The 24,023-nt window shown below is 38.8% G+C and overlaps 3 protein-coding genes across 3 annotated transcripts; 2 read left to right on the forward strand and 1 right to left on the reverse strand.

Moving 5' to 3' along the window:
* Positions 1–1,673: 1,673 nt before the first annotated feature.
* RB195_014986 (uncharacterized protein) lies at positions 1,674–14,405 on the forward strand (the record flags this gene model as incomplete). The annotated part of the gene is made up of 5 exons (XM_064205484.1): positions 1,674–1,818; positions 2,292–2,350; positions 8,357–8,501; positions 14,077–14,219; positions 14,274–14,405. The coding sequence occupies 5 exons, from the start codon at positions 1,674–1,676 to the stop codon at positions 14,403–14,405; spliced, it is 624 nt and encodes a 207-aa protein (XP_064061365.1).
* RB195_014987 (uncharacterized protein) lies at positions 11,712–12,624 on the reverse strand (the record flags this gene model as incomplete). The annotated part of the gene is made up of 2 exons (XM_064205485.1): positions 11,712–12,213; positions 12,449–12,624. 2 exons carry the CDS (start codon positions 12,622–12,624, stop codon positions 11,712–11,714), a joined length of 678 nt encoding a protein of 225 aa, XP_064061366.1.
* A 6,104-nt stretch (positions 14,406–20,509) lies between the features above and the next one.
* On the forward strand, positions 20,510–21,744 carry RB195_014988 (uncharacterized protein; the record flags this gene model as incomplete). The annotated part of the gene is made up of 2 exons (XM_064205486.1): positions 20,510–20,522; positions 20,906–21,744. The coding sequence occupies 2 exons, from the start codon at positions 20,510–20,512 to the stop codon at positions 21,742–21,744; spliced, it is 852 nt and encodes a 283-aa protein (XP_064061367.1).
* Between the last annotated feature and the right edge of the window lie 2,279 nt (positions 21,745–24,023).

Here is a 24,023-nt window from a genome sequence, read left to right on the forward strand (position 1 = left end):
AGCATCTAGCACTCACTCTATTCGAGGGAGTATAGATGATTGTTTTTCTTACATTTTTCTCTTAATACATTCTTCTGTTATAGTAATGCGTTACCAATTTTTTGGAGAGGTTGGGGAGTTCAAGTAGTTCCAAACAGAAAGAACCTGTGCTATGTTTTGCTGTCTGTCTTGTTCGGTAAAACTAGATCGTCATAATGTTTTCTTGGAATATGTTCCTGCAATTACGGAGCTCTTGTCGAGAAAAAGTTTCCAAGTGTTTCTTCCTACAACCAATTATATCCTAATTTCCTCTATAACTACATATTCTAGTCCTGAGATTCTAGAGGGTATGGCAGTCTTCTCCATGACATCTGGACAAATTATTACTTTACTTATTATTACTTACTACTTACTTACTTACTACTTACCATTATTTTCTTACTTATTACTTATTTTCTTCTCCTTACTCCAGTTTCAATAGGAACTATCCAGGCACCGCAAGTAATCAAAGTTTTGCGTCTGTTAAATCCAGATTGTATGATCATTCACGTGTGAAAAAGGCTACGAATATCCGTAACAAAATATCTGTTTTGTACATTACTAGAGGTCCCGTTTTCTTCCGATCTTCTACTTGTTATTTTGGGTCTCATATTCTGTTCACATTATACTTAGCTCGTAATGTTCACTTATTTTGCTCGTAACTTTGCGTAACCAAGGGATCGAATTTCAGTCATTAACATTTCATTTGTTGCACCTACATCGCTGTTATCATTCGTTTTTGTTGTACCAATCCAGTTCAGCTCCGCCCAACTGCTCACTTCTATCCAGCTGACTATTCTATAATCCAAGAATTCAAGGAATGTCACCAAAAGTGATATATTTGTATCAAATTTGGTTTATCTTATATATTTATATATAAAGCGAATGACGGGTGTAGCGGATAGAGGTTCCGCTTGTTGCACGATACAATCGGAGGTTCGTATCCGCCCTAGTACTCACAAAGCCTTTCAACCCTCCGGGGGTTGATAAATTGGTATCAGACTTATCTGGGGGGATAAAAATACTGACGTGACACATCGGCTAGCCACTGCAAGTCGTTGTATAGGCCAGCTACACGTTCGTAAACCTCAAACGATTCTGAATTGAAGTGAACGTGGGGGTGCATCCCAAGCGGGTTGATTAACGCCAGACACTTTATCATTTTACCCTTTATATAAAGCAATCAGTCCCCGGAATGAAAATTCTAAAATTCTACGATGAAATTCTCAAAATTCTATTAGCTTTATTTCAATTTCATTTCTCTTATTTATTTATGTTAACAACTTACTTTCCAAGAAAATCACCTTCATCCCATTTTTTTCAAAATTTAAATCCTGCTGCAACTTTTGTAAAGATGATCTCTCTGTTCTTCGTGGATTTCCAATTCTCCACTAACTTCATCAAAAGTCGTGAACTCACGCATAAAATATCTAGCAAAACATCAATAATTACTTCCACTCATAGCGAATCCTCGAACAAATGCTTCACGTTCTTCTAATCGATACGGCAATGTCACCTAAGAAATTTGAACCTCTGTAGATACAGCTGGCACTTGTCTGCTTTTTCAACTTTTTCGGCAGTTTTGTGTGCGCTCAGGAATTTTGATTCGTTTATCCACAAAATAATCATTTCCAGGTAGGCATTTTATATTTCGGATGACGGACTTCACTGAACCGGTACGAACGCTGAAATGCGTCCTGGTGGGAGATGCTGCAGTAGGAAAAACCTCTCTGATAGTGTCATATACGACGAATGGGTATCCTCAGAACTACGTTCCTACTGCTTTCGATAATTATTCAGGTAGGCTGTTGCTGTAGTTATGCGTCAAGAACTTCTTAGTCTTACAATCTTAAGAATATGGGGATTTTTTTTCACATGTGCTGGTGGTGAATTGCTTCCAAGGCAATAAATAACCGTCTATTCGCCTCCTCTCATACAATATATCTGGAACCGTGGTGTTCTGCATGGCCCTTTTTCTTGGTGTCTGCTTTTAAACAGATTTATGTCTAAGATAATTGCTCTTTTGTTCTTCTTCTACAAAAGGTTCTGAATCAATGAAGTTCCAAAATCTTATTATATTTTGATTCAACTGCAGTTATTTAACAGATACAACGATTTTACAAAAAAGCAATCATATTTTTTCGGCACTCCTCCTAAGTTCATTTAAAAGTTGATATTAAAGTATGTGCTTTCCTCCTATCATCGCTTGGGAGAATCTGTGATCTGCTCATGAGAAACTTTGCAATGTCATGAACTAATAAAGTTTGTTTCAGTTGTAGTCCGTGTTGACAAGAAACCAATTCGACTTCAGTTATGCGACACAGCAGGACAGGTAACTTTTTTTTTTGCTTTTAAAATGTCTTCTAAAAAATGCTGAGTTGCAAAGATATTCGTCATTATGACCTACTATCAATCATAAGAAGCCACAAAAATCTAACACAAGTTCTGTTAAAAAAATTAGCTCCCCATCTTTTCCATACGTTTTCTTGTCCTCATCTCGAAACAACTACTCTACTATGTTAGTAATGCAAACAAAGTCCGCTTATGTCCGGAATATTCATTCTGGTTAGCTGAGAATTTCATTATTTTTACGCCACCATGAAACGGAATTCTGTAGAAGATCGCAAAAATTCTGTTCGAACTATCGAGAAACAGGATTTAATGAAGATGAATCTCCAGCGCACTTAAAAAAAAAAGTCTTTTCTCAACTATAGATAATCAAATCTGCTAGTGAATATCCCTTAATTAAGAAAGGGTGAACGGAAAAGGACGACGGAAAGATAAACCTGATCTTGACATCGTTACCACCCATTTTCTTGAAATTTACGGTGGCTATAAAAGTTTAATGGCGAACCAATTAGGGACGTGTCAGCAACCATAACGTTTCTCCGCAATGGATTTCTTCAAAACAGGGCATTTTTTTTCAATCAGAGACAGCGTTCTGTGTTGAATGTGGTGGAATTCAAAAAGGAAGGGGAGGGGGGTTTACCCCTTTAGCCCGTCCTCGTTACGCATCTTCGAGGAGTTCTTATTTTTAGACAATGCGGTGAAAATGTAGTGCTATCTGGCAAAAGGTTAGTCTACATTTGCGTTAACCCACGGCCTTACATTTCCCGAAAAGGATTTTTGAAAGTCTTTTTATGAGGTCTTGTTCGCACAATAATTAGTTGGATTCGAAGAGATCCGAACAGGTTGACTCAGTTTTCCAATTTAAAATCCAAGATCGAATAATGACGTTTACAACCTTGAAAGGAATGTATGTTTGTGCGTGTATTGATCCAGCACCAACAGATCAATCGAACATCCCCCCACACTGTCATAAGGATGTACATAAATAATCTCTCTCTACATCTCCTCTTAAACTGCGAAACAGATCTTTCATCTCTTCTTTCACGCCCCCAGTTTTCATGCCTTTCTTACTTTGAATTGCAGTGAAAATAAAGGTCGTACTTGTGATTCATTTTTTTTTGTACTTCAGGGCTTCCACCTCAAACTCAAAGATTATCTTCATTTCAGGATAGTAATCAAGATAAACATTCTAGACTACTCCACATGTGTTTCATTTCCTGCATGAACCTACTTCACAAGCCTTCTTTAATTGCTACCTAAGCCGAACAAGAAGGATTTCATCAGCCACTGTAATTTCTATTGAATGATGATAGCACGTCAAAACTTCCTGGATCATAGTAGGAGGAAATTTACGATTTCTCCTCTTGACTCAAATAAGTTCTTACGGTATACTTCTCGACTATTATTGTTCTTATATCTGATCAACTCACTAAGATTCTTGATGCCTCTTGCAAGTGGTCCAATGCTCCGTACGTACGACATATCAATGTCGTCTTTTTGTTTCGGGAATGATAGCAGTTGCACTTCAGTGCCAGTGGAATTCGAGTTGAAGAAAAATCGCGAGAAATTGGAGCTGAAAATAAAAGGGAATGAACTTATTTACTTATTCATTCGAATTACACCTATATGTGTGCTATGAAACAGAAGCAAATTTTTTGCCTAAGTTTAGAGTAATGCAAATTGGAGCTATCTGTTCTTCCGCTTGCTGTTCGGAAAATCCAGTACTTGTTTGCTTTCACCTTAACTTCCATTCGTAAGATACAAGAACACAAAACTTAATCGTTGACTACTCGTTCATACTTCAAACTTTTATCTTTTAACTTTTAACTTTAAATTCAAAGAGCTAAGTCGAGTTTGATACGAAAGAAGTGTTTAAGAGTAACCCCGATCGGGGAAGCAGCTATAATAAACCAGCCCAGTAAAAACTTATCATGCTTTTTTCCAACTTTTTGATATTCCTCTTCAATATTGGACTCGAGACTTGCGTAGCGTATTCTAGATTTGACATAACATATGTTTTGTAAAGAAATACTAGTAGAGCGCGGTTGTTATCGTGCACATTTCTTACTATTATAACAAGAGACGAGAGCGCTTTTTCGCCAAAGTGTTCGCATAATTGGGTCCACCGTTTAGATTACCTTACATAGCTAATGAATGAACTCCTCTGAATGTACCGTTTTCTTTCCAGTCATTCGCTACTGATTAGAGCTATTCTATATATATATATATATATATATATATATATATATATATATATATGTATACATATATATATACATATAATATATATTGCTCCGTAATTATTGTATGACTAGATCAGATCGTTTAAGATGGTATACAATACCGCTACTAACTTGTGTCCCAAAATCCGTCGCCGACGGATTAATCCGTCGCAAACCGTCGGAATTCTTGGAAGTGAGCAAAATTAAGTTTTGAAAATACCATTCGGAAGTAAATGAGCTGCTGATTTCAAATATGCTTCGAGAATTTACTTTTGACAAATGTGTGGCCTGAAAACGGGCAAAGTTTCCTCAAGCCCCGTTAATTACTTTCACACCTTCGCAATCCTGCCATTGGGATATCCCGCGGATACATCTCCATGGAAGGAAGGGGTGTTTATAGGACTTCCGCTTATTTCTCGGAATTGAACAAAATGTTCATTACATCCGTAATTAGGAGGTTATTTAGAGCATTTTGGTACCCCACATCATATATTGGTCCGAAATTTCCATTCTCTTCAGAAATTCACGAAAGTGCTCCATCGAAGATTAATAAAAAGCCATACTTTCCAAGCTGTGAAAAGTCTCTTTAGAAATTTTTCAGCGAACAACTTGTACTTGACAATAGTTTATATTGTAAGTTTCTAGCTCTGAAAATGTCTAGTTTTTCCAGTGTTAAACTTACAACATTACTCTATTTCGTTATTTGGTCCAATTTTTGAACAGCTGTCAACGGCTTAGAATTAACGCTTAGGTCTCGCGATTTGGTACTTGCCTAGAACTCTTATTTCTTTACGAGAAGTGAATTAGGGGCTAACATTGAATGACAGCTGGTCATGGTTTTCGAGTGACCGAATTGGGGAAATTTTCGTCTGTTTTCACAAAACAGAATTTTTTGCAGCCTCTATGAATTCCTTCAGTACCTCAAATAGCCAGTTCTTCTCACAAAAAGACGCTCTTTCGAATGATGTTAAAATCACGTTTATTTACAAACTTCAAAATTTCAACATTGACTCCGCCCTCTTATAGAGCAGGCGATGTTCTATAGCTGGAATGGTTATCGCGGCCCAGGCATGATGCTAGGCATCTCACACCTTCGATAGGTGACTCCTCTGGCGATTCGGCGTCACAGAGAGACAATAATGTTTCAACATAAATGAACAGTGACAACAATTCTACACATTCATAAAATTATTCTTATTTATAAAAACAGTAGTGATAATTGGAAACGGCTGGGAAGAAAAATGAGTGACGAAACTAAACCAAGAAATAAAAAAAAAGATTAGAGGGAAGAAAAGGAAGAAGTGAATATTATTCGAATTAAACTGCAAGACACGGAAAATTCAAAAATTTGGGAAGTTCCGATTTTTTCCTCCTAAACGTCTTAATTTGTTACATGTTTTTCTTTTTCAGGAGGTTTGTTTCCTTTGTTTGTATTTCTTTTCGAAATTGAAAAGCACAGCGTGTGAGCTTGTGTTTTTATAAATAAGAATAATTTTATGAATGTGTAGAATTGTTGTCACTGTTCATTTATGTTGAAACATTATTGTCTCTCTGTGACGCCGAATCGCCAGAGGAGTCACCTATCGAAGGTGTGAGATGCCTGGCATCATGCCTGGGCCGCGATAACCATTCCAGCTATAGAACATCGCCTGCTCTATAAGAGGGCGGAGTCAATGTTGAAATTTTGAAGTTTGTAAATAAACGTGATTTTAACATCATTCGAAAGAGCGTCTTTTTGTGAGAAGAACTGGCTATTTGAGGTACTGAAGGAATTCATAGAGGCTGCAAAAAATTCTGTTTTGTGAAAACAGACGAAAATTTCCCCAATTCGGTCACTCGAAAACCATGACCAGCTGTCATTCAATGTTAGCCCCTAATTCACTTCTCGTAAAGAAATAAGAGTTCTAGGCAAGTACCAAATCGCGAGACCTAAGCGTTAATTCTAAGCCGTTGACAGCTGTTCAAAAATTGGACCAAATAACGAAATAGAGTAATGTTGTAAGTTTAACACTGGAAAAACTAGACATTTTCAGAGCTAGAAACTTACAATATAAACTATTGTCAAGTACAAGTTGTTCGCTGAAAAATTTCTAAAGAGACTTTTCACAGCTTGGAAAGTATGGCTTTTTATTAATCTTCGATGGAGCACTTTCGTGAATTTCTGAAGAGAATGGAAATTTCGGACCAATATATGATGTGGGGTACCAAAATGCTCTAAATAACCTCCTAATTACGGATGTAATGAACATTTTGTTCAATTCCGAGAAATAAGCGGAAGTCCTATAAACACCCCTTCCTTCCATGGAGATGTATCCGCGGGATATCCCAATGGCAGGATTGCGAAGGTGTGAAAGTAATTAACGGGGCTTGAGGAAACTTTGCCCGTTTTCAGGCCACACATTTGTCAAAAGTAAATTCTCGAAGCATATTTGAAATCAGCAGCTCATTTACTTCCGAATGGTATTTTCAAAACTTAATTTTGCTCACTTCCAAGAATTCCGACGGTTTGCGACGGATTAATCCGTCGGCGACGGATTTTGGGACACAAGTTAGTAGCGGTATTGTAGGTATACCCATAAATATCACATAACATGGATCGCAGGACGACACCACGGACGGTACTTTTTATTGGCTGTCGTAGATGAGGTCAGCGGCGGAACGCATATCTCAAGAAAAAAACCCTTGTTATAGATGAGGGATCGACCATCGTCTATTGGCCTATTGAGTACGTATTCTAGCGTTGATTTCTGAGTGAAAGTGCGTCAAGAACGATGTCCACTGAGGTGGCGGGATCAAAGTTTTGTTTTTGCATTAGAAAGTTAATTGGATTTGATTTTTTAGAGTTTTTTCCTTTTGGCATCGAATGCAGAGGGACATAATTTTCTTCTGTACTGTCCGTATCTTATCAGAATTTTAACTATAATGAGCAAAAAGCGGAGATTTTTGTTGAAGAAATTACAAGTGCGGATAAACCCACCCATCACAATAGCTAGAAATAAGTGATAAACTCAAGAGGAATAGCATAATTATTCTGGCGACTTACTCCGAAGAATGGAACGATTGAATGGATTCGTTTGTTTGACCAACGATGTTCATTAGACAAAAGCGTTGCAACCGACGCCGTTGACAGACCTCTATTGACCTGAGTGCGCAAAAATAGCCCGCCTGACAGTTGTATGAAATGAGCATGTCTTGAACTGATGAAACAATATCAGGAAAAATTTTGAAGTCTGGAATTCTGTTGAGGACGTGCGAATTGACTAACGATACTTTCATCGGAATTTTGAGTTATCTCAGATTCTTGCCTGTGCATTTGTCTCACTATCCATTCATTTATTTTCGTCACGTGTACAAATAGTGTTTCACGTGTCAAATCCCATTATTTCTCGTCTTTGAACCTGAGAATCCTATCAGCTGAATTTGAAATGCTCTTTGTTTCACAATCCTCCATTACCAAGTCGGTGCTACGAATCAAGTTGACAGTGTTAGTTTTTTCATTGTTTTACACTTTCGAAGCATTAACATTAAGAGCCCTTATCCTATGCCAAGTCACGTCAAAAACACCTGACTTGTGATAGAATTACGCAGGCGGTTGCGCTTGCTGTGGAATCTTTACTAACTTCAATTGGCTCTGAATATGAGAGGAGGGTCTAGTATTGAGCGCGTAATCGCCACATATTATTCGTTTGGTCAAAACGAAGTTGTAGTTTTGGCAATTTTTTCTTCACATTTCCGATCCATTCTATGCCACTTGGTCAAAATTTCAGTCTTCCTTCGACACTCTTCGCCCGCTCTCCTACCCAGATGCTGATGTGTTCATTATCGTTTACTCCGTAGTCGACCCTCAGTCATTTGCGGAGATCCCTTCCCACTGGCTTCCCGAAATCAATAGAGCAAATCCAGTAGCAAAATGTAAGTGTATTCGTTCCTATTTATTTTATTTAGTTCATAGAATAGGCACACAAGCAGTGAAACGTTCGGAAAGTTCATACATACGTGTTAATCACATGCGGTGCTGGCGAATTCTAGCGCAAAGGAGTTCCGAAAATGGTTGCCGAGTCTTATTCTAACTAATTTTGTCAAAATAATCATAGAAATCACCAAGTTAGAGTTCTTCCTGGTAAATTGTTCTAAAGATACATACTTGCGAAGGGATCGAAATTGTGTCCTCTCCCAACAATAATCTAGCTATGTTAAAGTCAACATACATGTACCTAACCATGGTTAACAACAGTCAGCCCACTTTCGAACACCTTGATGATTATTTCTGGGGATTTGTTGATAAATATAGTAAGGACGACAATGATGGGAAAATGGGGAAGACGAAACTGTCTAAGTATGATAATGGCGTATTATTTCCATGAAGTTGGAACTGTCCCACTACAGCACAATATCACATAACCTAACACCCTTCTGGCACATTCTAGCGTCGGTGCCTTACTCTCGTGTTGTTATCCGTAAAATTTTCCCCAAACTGCTGTCAGCTTTGCAGCGATTTAATATTCACCCACACCATACGTTCCAACTTTATTAAATGCAGCTTGATGAAGCCAATTTGGGGACGGACGCTACTTCTAGGTACTTCTGGCTACATGTAAAATATCACTATCGCTAAAAGGAATACTGTTGAAATTTTACATGTGAACAATATTAAAATATGTTTCCTCCAAGTCTTTTTGGAATCTAGATGGGACAAAAGTTGGAAGTTTCCGACTTTTTTTGGATTTTTCCCACCTAAATTTTGAGAGAACTAGACCATGCGAAAAGGAGATATTTTGCACGTAGGGGCCGCCTATAGGAGTTTGATTGCTACTTGCAGGTGGTGGCCCTGCTTTAAAGGCAGAAGACGCGGCGTGTGCACAAGGCTGGCGCGCTCCAATCGGATTCGTTGTAGAAAATAGCACACCGGGACGCCCGAAGCCGTATCTTAAGGCTGTTTTTTACGGCAATTAGAAAGAAATGGACGGAACCACCCTTCTTTCCATAATCTACGACTCCATATAGGCATAACACACGTGAAAACCGCGCCACTTCAGATTCGTGGGGTGATGCCTCTAACTAAACCCAATCAAGCATTCGACTGTATGTATTGAAAACGCATTTAGAGCTATATAACCTGCATCCACACATTGCAAAAAGGAACTGTCGCTCAGCACATTGTCAAAGTCCATAACGTGAAAGGTCAACTGCCTGAAGGGAGCATGGAATCTTTGGCCACAACCGTCCACGCTGAAGTGCCGAACACTCTCGGGTGAACTCCAACAAAACGACCTGTCCAGGCTTTTACGATATCTCTGTGTGCCATGTGCTGGGCTGCAGGAAACACGCATCAGAGATCGCCCTGTCATCAGTCAAAATTATACCAGATGCGGGAATGCAAATGAAAGGAGAGTAGGTGGCTGCGCGATAGCTGTGAAGAACGACTATAACAACCTAGTGTATGAATTTGCCTCAACGTTGCCTAGTTGCAACTTTGTGCGGATCGCAGAGGACGTAAACTTTAGATCATGAGCATCTATGCGCATACGGAAACTGCTGAGGACAACCGTCAGGACGTCTTCCACGATGAACTAAATGCGTTGGTGTCTAAGACCCATAGCTAACAGGTGGACGTTGTCGGAATCGACGCGGATGCGAATATGAGACTTGAACAACAATCCGACAAAGGAAGTGGTACTATCCAGCGGAGCGCACTTCGAATACCAGCGACCGTCTGGTCGACTTATTTGAACAGACGACCTCATCATTGCTTCCATGTTTAAGACTAAACATCGACGCCATCAGTTTAGGCGGTAGGGGTCAACCCTTTAAACGTCTGAAGAGCAGAGCAAGCGGAAGATAAGAACTCCCATACTTTAGCTCGACTTCTTTCTGACGAGGAACATTTCTCAGCCAATTATTCGAAAATCTAGGGCTGTTTGGGACGTTGCATTCGGCTCTGACTATCATCCAGTTCTTTTCAGCCTCAAGATACGGTTTCACAAGAAAAACCGAAAAAAAACTCTTCTTCAACGGAAAATCGAATATAATAATTGACAGTTTTGAAATATGAACTATGCAACACTAAATTCATTTGCCAAAATCTTTCTAATCATGTTAGAGTACGGACCAGTAAGCCAGAAAAAGCGTCTGAGAAGGAAGTTGCGTCGCCAGCTGCAAAAAGAGCGCGAAAACGAATGTATGAACGTCAAGAACCAAGGACTTTGAAAAGGCTTGTGAGAACAAAAACTTGCGAAAAGCCTGTGCCTTACTGAAGCAGTACAGCAGCAAGATGAAAAGATATCCTTTTATTCACTCCACTGGCGGTATTGAAGTTTTACTGTCCTCAATACTGCTAGTGGAATGGCTGTTGGTAAAGCAACCCTTTCAATTTAGAGGGATATCTTCAAGACCTTGCTGAACCAGCAGGCGCCGTCGGTTTTATGAACTAGAGCACGTTGATAGACCGATCTATGCGGTTGACGAGGAACCGCGACGGACCGAATCGGAGGTTCTGGTCTTACCAAAAAATAAAAAATGGAAAATCTGGGAAAGGATTCGGAGCAGAAATGCTGAGATATCTTCTTCCTGGAATTCGTCAGACAGCATTGATCATCTATTCAATATGGATGGACGAAAGGATACCTGACTTGTGGACACCCGCTATCATAAATTTTCTGCACAAGAAGTTATCCGTCACGGTCCCTAGAAATTATTGAGGAATCTCGCTGCTGCGTGTTTGCCGAGATGTGCCGGACTTGAACATAGCTCTGCCCAACTTTCTCGATCTTCTGCGGGAGCTTGCATAGAATCATTCCATTCGTCGCTATTCCATATTCTGCGGAACCTTACGTCTCGCTTGAACTGCCTATCGACGCCGAGTGTCCTCAGGTCCTCTATCACCACCTCAGTCCAGAACTTCCGTTTTCGGCCAGGTGGCCTTCCAGCTTGAACCCGACAAGCTCCTCAGAACTTGTCGAACAAAACGATCTGCCTGTCTCTATAACATTTGACCAAAAAAGCGAGTACGATTTTTTGTAGCCACTTTCGATGGCTGTGAGAGATATCGACATCTTTCACGTGTCATCGACCGGCATACCACATCGATTTCCGCGTAAAAGTCTTCATTGTGACATACCCTAATCAAAAGTAGCAAAGCAGCCATCTAAGCAGCTTCCATTCCGTCAAAGCCTCTCCATCACCGTAGATGGTGTTCCCGAAGTTGTTTGTTTGTTCATCGTTGGGGCGAATTGCGGATAGGTAGACTCGCAGTTTCAATTGGTTGATGATGGAAGTTGACCACAGGCATTTAATTAAGAAGTTAAATGCAGAAATGACCTTACCGCATCTTTGAAGAATATCTTTCTCGTGGCTGCCGTTGTTCTTCAGCATACAGCCCAGGTAACAGAACTCATCGATGAGTTCGATGGCTTGTCTGTCCACCCTGATTCCCGTTTGGGGTCTTAAAGAGACCGACATTTGCTTGCATTGATCCAGGCGCAGACGTACTCCATAGGCTGCAGCCGGCTTCGATACAAGGTTGGCATCATTGTGTAGTTTCGTACTCTTTTCCGCGAATATAGCAACCTCGTCGTCGTACTTGAGATCGTTCAAGGGGCATCCTGATGGTGCTAAGACGATGTCACTGGACACTGATCGACTGTTATTCGCATGATGTCATCGACGGCTAAGTTGAACACGAAAAGTAGTGCTACTGCCCCTTTCTTACTCCAATTACTACTTCATCCGGCTGGCGATGGCACTGCTGCAGTTGGTCACTGATTTACGACATCAAGTAGACAAAGGAATTTTTGTAGTACTCCTCGGCGCGGAGTGTGTTGAGAAGACCAAATTTCGATCACTCTCCTAATGATGGACACCTGGTCAATCGTTGACCGGGCAGGACAAAAGCCAGCTTGCGTGTTGATTCTTTGCGATGCTCAATAAGTCGGTTCAGTATAATCCGCTCCCGCAGAAGATCGAGAAAGTTGGACAGAGCTATGTTCAAGTCCGGCACATCTCGGCAAAGATAGTAACTTATTGCGAAGCACATCATCTTCCAGTATGTTTTAGCCCAGGATCTCCCCCATCAGATGCTATATAAAACTATAGCTATGCCATGTTTCCAAATTTTCCGATTTTAGACAAGACAAAGATATAAAAAGTGCCGTTTTTCCATCTTTGTCCCATCTCAATTCCAAAAAGCATACAAAAGAGAGGGAAAGATCGCGATATGACTGCTCTGTAGCGGAATATCCTCTTCTCTAAAATTCCACCTAAAATATTTTTTTTCAGTCCTTTTATCACGAACGAGAAGTTATTCCCGTTCTCCCATACTTAACAATGTGCGCAAATTCTGACCTTTTTTGGTCATTAAATTCCATTAAATCCATCTTTAAACTGATGAAAACTACTTAAAATCGAACTCTTCTACTTTTAATAGAAGTTTCAAGTTCCTATCTCTTTTGCAAAACTGTGCCCTGGTCGAACCTGGTTGGTCCCTTGTCACATACTCAATACGCTCTACATTTTCAAAACAAAGTGTTGGGGTTTCCATCCTTTCCTACGCCTAAACCAAGTATAATATTTAGTTATTCATGCAATCGTTCAATATTATTTATTGTAATACATTGTTTTATATATATATATAATCATCTAATACTACGTAATATTTTGTCCTGGTTATCATGTTATTCTTCATTCACTACTGCCCACTGCACACTCCTTTACGACCACCTTTCCTTGCAAACCCTCCCTTTTCGATCCTTGATAGGAGCCAAACGTATGATGGCAAAATCCCGTCATACGTTTGGCCTTGATCGGACCCTCTTATAAAGCACATAGAACGCTGCGAGGGAGACATACGCGAATCCTTTTCCACCTTGTGGGGTAGACAGTGTTAGCAACCCATTAAATTCTTACGAATGACTGAGGAACAATCTCTCTCTATTTCTCTCTGCATGACACATACTCTCTCCAGCTTATGTCATCGCAATTGTCATCAGGGTAATCGTGCCAAGTAGTGGCAACTCTGTGCCAGCTTTCAATTTTTGACATATCTTGATTCTTGCATTCTTCTAGACAATATGAAATTCTTCATGCATAATAGTAATGTTGTTAATGCATAATAGTGATTTAGTTGTAATCTTGACATACAATACGGTATTGAGTAGTTGTCAATCAAACATGTTTGCAGAGACTGGAACTAATCCTTCCGAATTTATTTTGACTACTCTTCTGTTGAAACGCACTTGAGATGTTGAACACTTTGATACTATTTAGAAGAAAAATTATCCGAGCAGAGCGTTAGTCAGGCGCTGTAAATTTGCTTGACTGAAGCTCTGCTCGAAAGAGGTCAAAAATGACCTTTTCCTTGATTAAATTATTGCATTTCATCAAATTGTGGATTGTGCCAGATAAAAGTTCCTGAAGAGAAGAAAAGTTTGTAAAGGCACAATACAAGAATTTTGTTGGTCCCATTTCTGAATCAATACAATGTCCGTTTCAGTGGTTCTTGTAGGAACGCAAGTCGATCTGCGATGGCAAACATCGAAGGACACTGTGTCTACAGCGAAGGGACGGCAGCTGTCATCTCAAATTGGAGCAGAATTCTTTGAATGTTCTGCTCTAACTCAACACAACCTGAAGCAGGTATCCCACAGTTACTCAGTTCCTTATCTGAAACTATCTATTTTTGCATTCCAGATGTTTGACTCTGCCATTCTCGCTGCTCTTGAAGGAAGACGCACAATCAAATCTCCTCGTTCCCAACTGCATACATCGAAAATTAAGCAAAGTTTTCACCGCATAATGAGCATAACAAGGAAACTGATTTGATTATGAGTCCTATCCACTTCTTCATTCACTTCTTCCGTATGTGAAGCACAAAACTGATTCTCCTTAAACGCAAAGGTGAAGAACTGCTTTAAGAATGTGACGCAGTTAAACTACTACGTGGAAGCTGTCTGTACTCATTGCCGCAACTTAATTCCTTAATTCTTCACATTTACTTGCATGTATGTGTCTTTGCCATTATCAACTATTTCCATGACCTGGTCGGATTATGATACTGTTTATTGAAAGAACGTCTCCAATTCCCAGGGGTCTTCGGGTACCCACTATTTCAAGGCTAATTAGGCTTTCTTGTTTATTATTTCATATGTCATCACCATCTGACAAGAGTTTCTTTAGCAGTTGCTGAATATTGTCATTTAAAGTGCAACAATTCAGTGTTTATATATTGTACTTAAGCCATGCGGTTTACATAAAAACTAGATCTTCTCACCAGATTATTGGAAAGGCAAAGGTTCTAAATTAATATTTGGGAATCAGTGCTAGTTTATTAAAATATCAGAATATAAGAACGTCCTACTATACTTGATGTTGTTTGGAGTTTAAAAAGCTTCAACTAATATTTAGTACAAGATTTACTATACTATCTGACGCAACAAAAGGTTGAGAAAGGGCTCATGCCAGCCGAGTGGCAAGGCAAATGTGACATGACTATCCTATTCGTCAACAAAAGATGTTCCTTGCGAGAAGAACCGGTGAAGCGTTGGGAAGAACAGTGCTGATTAGGTCGTTCCCTACCTCTTCATCGACTGCGACTTTGCCAAACGTGTGGCAGTACATATTCTCTCTAACTGTTTCAAAGTTTCTGCATTTCGCACATCTGCACCATTCTTGCGTCTCTAGCCTTCTTCCGTCTAGTCTTCGTTCAAGAAGTAGACAATAAATGAACGTAAATACATTTGCTTATGTCCTGGGTTTCCCTTGCGCTATTTTTGTTTCATGCATTCCTCAATTACTTTTGTAAGATAGAATATCTGCTGTTCAAATGTATTGTAGGATGATGGTAATCTCAAGCTAATGAATGATACATGTATATAACAGCGAGCAACTAATAAGGTGTATTTTGTGTAGTTCTGCTAGTTTTTGCCGTCGGAGTGAGCTTACTGTCTACAATACTAATATACGTGGGAACCTAGCATCTAGAATAATTAACCATTTTCTTTGTTCATCGTCACTGGATCCCAGCTGCTCTCCTTCTCATTTTCCCATCAATCTTCCGGAATCCTCACTCTTCGAAAAAGGGAACTGCTTACCAGTGGTTCAGGATTGTCCATGAAGGTCGGACAGGGTATCCCGCTACTTCTTTTCATATCAAGAGGTTGCTAAAAAAATCTGTCCTTCAAGGAAATTGTTTAAGAAACGTGTGAAAGCAACGACATAAGTTACGAAAGCGTTCCAATGAAGTTTCGGATTTCGGAGTTGAGGCTTCGGATGAATTTGTCCGAGGTTCATATTATTGTATGTGTCGTGACACAGACCAAGCCCTCCAACATCCGCATATAGAAGTTGGTGTTGACGTGAAAAGTTATAATGTTATTAAAGGGGAAAATTGGATGCGTGTGTATGTATGCTATGTATCAATTTTATCAGCAGACATATAAGTAATTTTATTTGACAAATAACGTCTACGCAATGAGGTAATGATGTCATACATGGACATGAAAAGTGTTAGAGAGGGGAAGAATCAAACGGAATAGCATTTTAGTCCCCTGATCCCTATCCGTAACAGTAACAGAACGCAAAAGAATGAAGGAATTTTGAAAAAAGAGACACCCATCGTGAAAAATAGGAGCGCGTAAAGGCCATGAAGGATAAGGATAAAGTGTCTGGCGTTGATCAATCCGCTTGGGCTGCGCCCCCACGTTCACTTCAATTCAGAATCGTTTGAGGTTTACGAACGTATAACTGGCTTATACAATGACTTGCGGGGGCTAGCCGAATAAAAAGGGATAAGGTCACCGGCGTATCAATCCACTTGGGATGCGCCAACGCGTTTTACTGGAATTCGTAATCGTTGAGGCTTTGGAACGCGTGTTGGCCTATACAATGACTGCGGGGGCCAGCATATGATCAAGTCAGTGTTTTTAGCCTCCCAGACAAGCCTGCTGCTGATTCATCGACCCCAGAATGATGAAGGGCTTGGTGAGCACTAGGGCGGATCCGACCCTCCGATCGATCGTACAGGAATCCGAACTTCTAACCGCTACACTACACCCACCCGCAGAAAGGTCATGTGACCATTGAATAAAAAGTATTATCACAAAGTCAAGTTATTTATATTCATTTTAGATTTACTTCATACAGCGACGATAAAACAAAGAAGTATCTGAATGTAGGCAATTGCAGGAACCATTTCAAAAAAAAAAACAGAGCAGTCGATGAGTGAAAATGATATTTAGGATGTGAAAACAACGATAAAGTGGACGAGTAGCAAGCCAAAAAAGAGAATGAACTTACAAGGGAAGTTTTACCTAAGGACTAGGAATGTGAACTCATAAAGAATGAGAAGGAATAGCTAAAGTTAATTACCCTCATCCTAGATGAGTTTGTAAAGTGGCGAAGAAATAGAGTAGAATTAAAATATAGAACCTATATATGTAGTTGCAGTAAGCTTCAGCGGAAACAGAGCTCTCGGTAACTGAAGAGAACACTCGAGAAAGGACTTCAAAGTATCGGAGAGATCTTATGAAAAGGGTAACAGAAAATGCTGGATAACGGAAATATTATGATAAAAAGCGAAAAAAAACGTGAAAACCCACCGGTAACAACGAAAAAAAACTTGAGAAAACACTGGTAAAACAATGTTGCTCAAACGTCGTACATTGGATTTTGTCCGTAAGGTCGTGAACGCAGCACACATATAGTATGATTTCTAATGTATTTCTATTACATATTTCTAATGTACTGTGCAAGCATGCAGCACCACCTGTTATGAACAGGGTCAAGCGTGCAGTTAAAAAAGCCTGATGAAAACAACCTCCATAAAAGAAACACGCAAGTAAGACCCCACCCCCATCCAATTCTTACTATTATTGCAGCTCATATAGTAACCAAAAATCATGATCATGCTAGTTAGTTATCATCAGTTAGTTTGGTGCAACAATAATACGCGTTTTCAAACATTCACTTCAAAACTATATAACTGTATTTCGTCCAGTTCTTTGCATTACTTCTCTGCGGTGACGGTCTTGTCAAGTTTCATGAAGCTGTAGTGGATTACACCTGTAGCACACCACCACACAGTCACTGTGATCGTCATGGGGTGCATTTTCGGCTTCGAGAAAAGCTTGAGAGCTTCATCCTTGTCCATCCAATGAGCAAGAGGCTTTCTGTTGTCGTAAAGCATCGAGAAATGGATCGTTCTTGTTTCGTAACTAAAGCGTTGAGCAGATCTGAGAACCGCGGTTTCCGTGGGATTCGCTCCGCTCATGTGGCACCCAGTTGTTCAACTTTTTCCCTTTTCTAATTTATTACAAACAGCGGACGGCTGTTGAATGGTTAACGCCTGGTCTTCGAGCAACATCTCGTGTTATCCGAAGCGCATCATCTTCGATCATTGCCTTCAGCAGGTGGAAGTCAACTTCAGAAAGGCGGGCCTATCTTCCTTTTCTTTGAGATTCATATCGCCATTAGGAAACCTTTGAAACCAACGCAGTATCGTGGATTTGGTGACGTCAAAATAGTGTGAAATGGGGTGGGCGGGTCCCACGGTGGGTTATTTTAACGATTTTGTTATAAAGCAAGTAAGACGTAAATTGCATCATGGCCGTGACACTGCATATACCCAAATACATGTCTTACTCGCCGGTGGTGCCCCTCGCCAAGATTCCTAGATCCGTTCCTCAAAGACTGGATACGTACATGCAAAAAGCTGCTTAAAAAGTCACTAGTTTACGTGATCTGACATTTGACCCTTATCTTTGTCAGAATGATGATGGTGTTCATGTCAGCTCACGTTTGCACTGTATGTTAATTGCTGAGTGGAAAAAGGAAAACTTTGTGTAATATTTCAAAATATGTTTTCAAGTTGTTGCAGTGTCGAAGGAATATAGATGTAAAATCAAACTCAAACATCCTCTAAATGTGAAATATTTAGACAATTATAACAAAATGATTACAAGAAAGCCATCCCTCAAAGGGCATGTTTCCGCTTTGAAATTGTATTCATAACTGAAGAGAAGCGAAGTGAACACCAGAAAGTGTGAAGTCCGGCTTTAGCACACTCAGATTGGTATAAAACACAATCAAAAGCGGAAATACCATCATAAACTATCACGCGTTGATTTTTTAAATGTTGTTGGAAGCACTGTCCGAGTCTCCTTTACTTCAGTTCAGTACCCGCAAAGTTAACATTATGTGAATGTCACTGCTATATTGCTATATTATACGAACCTCATTGCTGGTTGCTCCCTGTTCCCGTGCCTGAATTAGACGCATTAGGTAATCGAATACACTTACGAACGACATAATCTACACAGTTATCTGGCACAAGATTGCCATACATTCGACAATAGCGGGTGCAGCGCAACCGAAAGAGGTTTCGCTGCGTCGCACGATCGATCGGAATTTCGAGCTGCCCTGGTGCAAACCAAGCCCCTTACTCTCCTGGTTAGATAAACTAGTTCCAGACTTATTATGCTATATGATAACGGGCTTATTCTGCTGCATGTGTGTAAGTCACGAAATTCCAAGGGAGGGAGACGGATCCCATGGCGTTGGTGTGCGGCGCCAGAAAGAAATAAAAAGAGGTGCAACGTGTCCCACGACGTCGAATTGGTTTCCAGGAACCAGAAAGCGGTTGAATGGACTGGGAGAGGTCCCATGGCGTCGAGTTGGTGGCGGTTGTACCGCGCAATAACTCCAACTGAATTTATGGAAAGTGAGACGAAACATGCGTTGCGTCTCACCTCTTATGTACTCTCCCAGATGTATATTTCTCTGCACGTTTTCTCAATCAGATTCGTCAGTCTTTTCCTTCAAAGATTAGAAACACGAATCCACAGCTTTTTTTACAGCTTTTTAAATAGTACAATAACTAACAGTTTACGAGTTCTTGCGTAGAATCTTACATTTATCATTATCAGATGATGATACTCAAAGCACTTTATTTCCTTCACATCGTTCTGTGCTAGTGGCTACCGTAAAACAGGAGAAAACTCCTACTTCGAATAATGTTTTCAAATTGCGACGGCATCGAACCAACACATGTGAAGGATCATCTTTGAATACTTTCCATTTTTGGTACACCTGCGTTTAGTTACTACGAACTCTCCCATCAACGCTTAGATTAAAGGCATCACCCCACGAATCTGAGGTGGTGCAGATTTCAGGTGGAGTATTCGTATACAGGACTACGGAGAGGGGGGTGATTCCGTCCATTTCTTCCTAATTGCCGTAAAAAACGGCCCGAAAGATACGCTTCATTCGCTTTGGCGCGCCATTTTGTACAAGAGGTTCGATTGGAGCGCGCCAGTCTTGTGCGGCGCCGCATCTTCCGGGCCGTTTTTTACGGCAATTAGCAAGAAATGGACGGAATCACCTCCCTCTCCGTAGTCTCCCATCCCGTATACGAATACTCCACCTGAAATCTGCACCATCTCAGATTCGTGGGGTGATGCCTTTAATCAAAAAAGTAAGGAAGCGTCTCAAAAAAAAAAATGCAAGTCTAACTCTATTGATTACTGAACTATTGATCAGTGAAGCCGAGCGGAGCGAATGTCTGAAGTCCTGGTTTAGCCGAATGTTCAGACTGATATACATTAACGCGCATAGTCTCTGTGTGTGTGTGTCACGAAGTTCCAAAAAGAGGGGGAGATGTCCTACGACCACGTATTGGTGCGCCGGCACCAGCAAGCTACAATGTAGGATAAGATGTACGGATCCTACGGCGTCAAGCTGGCGCCAGGAAGTTATACAATGACTTCAATCTGGTGTGTTGAATTAGTGCGCCCTGGCGCAGTAGTATCGGGCATTTAATTCATCTGCATTTGGGAAAGAGTAAATGGGATGTTTTGAGCTGTTTCCAAGCCTTGGGCACTGTACGTGTTGTGCTCCACATCAATGACTTCTCCGCGTATCTACTTCCCAGCATGTTTCCCTCAGGTTGGTAACATCCTTCCTTCGAATAGTGGAAACACTGCAGGCAAACTGCTGCTTAGATAGTACCTAAGACTTCATGCGATGTGTCGTAGAACGTTTATGAGTACGATGGTAATATTCTTCATTTCATGTTAGTACATCATTCTGTGCTAACTGTTGAATAACAAAAGGTGGAAACTCATACCTTGAATAATGTTGAAAAGATAAAGAGGCTTCGAAGAGTTTCAAAGAGTTAAGTAAAATCAAATTCAAATGTGCTCCAAATGTAAGACTGACAAGTTTAGGAAGAAAGCTATGAAATCATCCGTACATGTCTAAATTTCTGAGAAAAAAGTGAAGAAAGTGAAGAAAGCGTTGTTTGAAAAAACGCAAATCTAATTTAAAAGAAAATAGTGATAATAATAACAATAATAATAGTAGTAAAATTATTATTATTATTTCTGTTACTATTTATTTATTATTATTTCTGTTACTCTTATTATTATTATTATTATTATTATTATTATTATTATTATTATTATTATTATTATTATTATTATTGTTATTATTATTATTATTATTATTATTATTATTATTATTATTATTATTATTATTATTATTATTATTATTATTATTATTATTATTATTATTATTATTATTATTATTATTATTATTATTATTATTATTATTATTATTATTATTATTATTATTATTATTATTATTATTATTATTATTATTATTATTATTATTATTATTATTATTATTATTATTATTATTATTATTATTATTATTATTATTATTATTATTATTATTATTATTATTATTATTATTATTATTATTATTATTATTATTATTATTATTATTATTATTATTATTATTATTATTATTATTATTATTATTATTATTATTATTATTATTATTATTATTATTATTATTATTATTATTATTATTATTATTATTATTATTATTATTATTATTATTATTATTATTATTATTATTATTATTATTATTATTATTATTATTATTATTATTATTATTATTATTATTATTATTATTATTATTATTATTATTATTATTATTATTATTATTATTATTATTATTATTATTATTATTATTATTATTATTATTATTATTATTATTATTATTATTATTATTATTATTATTATTATTATTATTATTATTATTATTATTATTATTATTGTTATTATTATTATTCTCATTATTTTCTTCTTATAATTATTACTAGATTTCCACTATTATTAGTATTGATCAGTGAAGGGGAAGGAACCAAACATTACGAAAAGTTTGGAGTCCGCGTTTAGCTGGACGTTCAGGCTGGTTAAATATAATTAATAGAATTAGAAAAACGAGTCGGACGCTTAGCAAACTAAATAAAATAATACAATATAATTAGTAGTTCTACAAAAAAATATTAGCATTCAGCGCGATAAGTGAAATAAAAATATTTAATATAACATGGATGCAACAGATACCGCACTGCAAGAATTAGAAGTGTGTCACTATGGAGTGGGTGAGTAGAAACTTAGGGTTTGTGTTATCTTATTTAAACAGACCGAGACGGGTGGTTCAGTGGAAATATTTATTGTACAGTAAACAGAGAATGTAAAGAAGCAATGAGTGGGTAGAACGTTGTCTGCCGCACTCATGGACAACCAAATTGTATTGTCGACGACACAATTTTCCTTTCTTGACATTGATTGAGGATATTCGAGAGTTCGATCCTCGCCGGCATCTTAATTATTCAAAAACAGAAAAAAACTACTGAGAACTTCACATTGCCGGTTATTTCTCTAAAATTGTACTTGCAGCATTATTTTAGCATCAGTCGCGATTCGGGGGTGATTTTAGCTGTTAACGCCGACGTTGATTGACGTTGAATAACTACTGGATTGTTCAGATTTTGCTAGGATGAAATAAACATTTATAACATAACATTTATAACTTTAGCGTGGAAGAAACCTGCAAGGGTACTTAAGTGTGCACTTTGCAAAAGAGGATTTGTGCTGTGAAAGAGTCAAATTACCTTTTTAGAGAATATTCGGTTTTGCTTTTTGAACCTTTTAGAGGAGAATTTTTGTTGTTAGAAGTTAGTTTAGAAAAGGTACAAAATTTTGCCTCTTTTTTCAATTTCCTAATTTTTCGATAATTTTACTTTATTCAACTACTCTTGAGGGAACGGAAAATTATTGCAAAAAAGTAAAAATTAAAGTTACAAGGAGAATTCCTCCGCTGTAACATGTTCTAACCCAAGTTAATTTTTGTAAACGACGAGCTGAGCTATGTAACATTGTTCGAAGAAGAAAGATAAACTGACACCAGAGCTGTCTGGGAGGATAAAAACACTGACTTGATCTTCAGCTGGCTCCCGCAGTTCATTAAATAGGCCAATGCGCGTTGCAACGATTATGAATTGGAGTAGAACGTGTTAGCGCATCCCAACTGGATTTATACGCCAGTGACTTTATCGTTTTTTTAGGAGCGACTACCCCCCCTCCCTTTCTTCTGTTCTGTTCTTTTGTCTCTTCATTTCTTTTCTCCTCTTAAATTCCTCTTACAGCCCCTTCTGACTCCCACACACCTCTTACGACCTCCTCTCCCCTCTTCAGAAAATCTCAGCGGACGCTTGAGCCTGGTTATGCACCAAGAGAGTCCTGGCGCTTCTGCCACGGGGCTTGGCCAGTGCGAGCCTCTCTCCCTCCTCCCCTTCCTAATCTCCCTTTTATTTAATAATATCTTGTAACAACTACTAATAATAAAACATTTTGAATTCCCGAAACACATCAAGTATGGGAAGACATCCCCATATCTTGACAGAACAAAGAGCACGTAAGGGCATCTCCAGGATTTTTTTTAAAAGAAGAGCCAAGAAGGAACTGAACGCGGCCACGCCCACTTACTCATAATCCATACTTTGAGCCCTATGCTGTCTATAAGGGATTCCATCATAGTCAACTTCTTGAGTGTACCGCCTTGATGAACAAGACAAACCGCAACCCCCCTTAACGCTCACTGTAATCCGTTTTTAAACCGTAACATAGCAGAATGCGTGTTGTGTGAATACACGAATACACTGCATTTTACGCTGAAGCAGAAGAGAAGGACATAAGATATTCCGGGATATTGAAGTGCTTCCACCATTACTTTTGCTTCGCCTATCTTCCTTTCAGGCTCATGTGGGCTTCTGCTGCATTTGTAGTTATAAAACTTGCCATTTTGGAGTTTTACAACTCAACTGCATTTTTCGAAACTATTTTCTCAATGAACAATGTAGCATTTATTTAATAACTTTTGATTTTCGCCAATCATATCTACTCACAATACTAATTATATGCTCAAACTACGTAATGTAGGGATTGTCAGGAACTTATGCTGCACAAAGCTACATTAGTACAGTCGGGTCGAAATGACATGAAGTTCTGTGCAGTTGTGTAAGCGGCGCGGTGGAGGGTGGCGGTTAGGATCGAAGCATACCTCTGCTAACGTCACTGATCGACTATACACATT

Source organism: Necator americanus, chromosome V, assembly GCF_031761385.1.
Source record: "Necator americanus strain Aroian chromosome V, whole genome shotgun sequence".
Classification (NCBI taxonomy): Eukaryota; Metazoa; Nematoda; class Chromadorea; order Rhabditida; family Ancylostomatidae; genus Necator; species Necator americanus.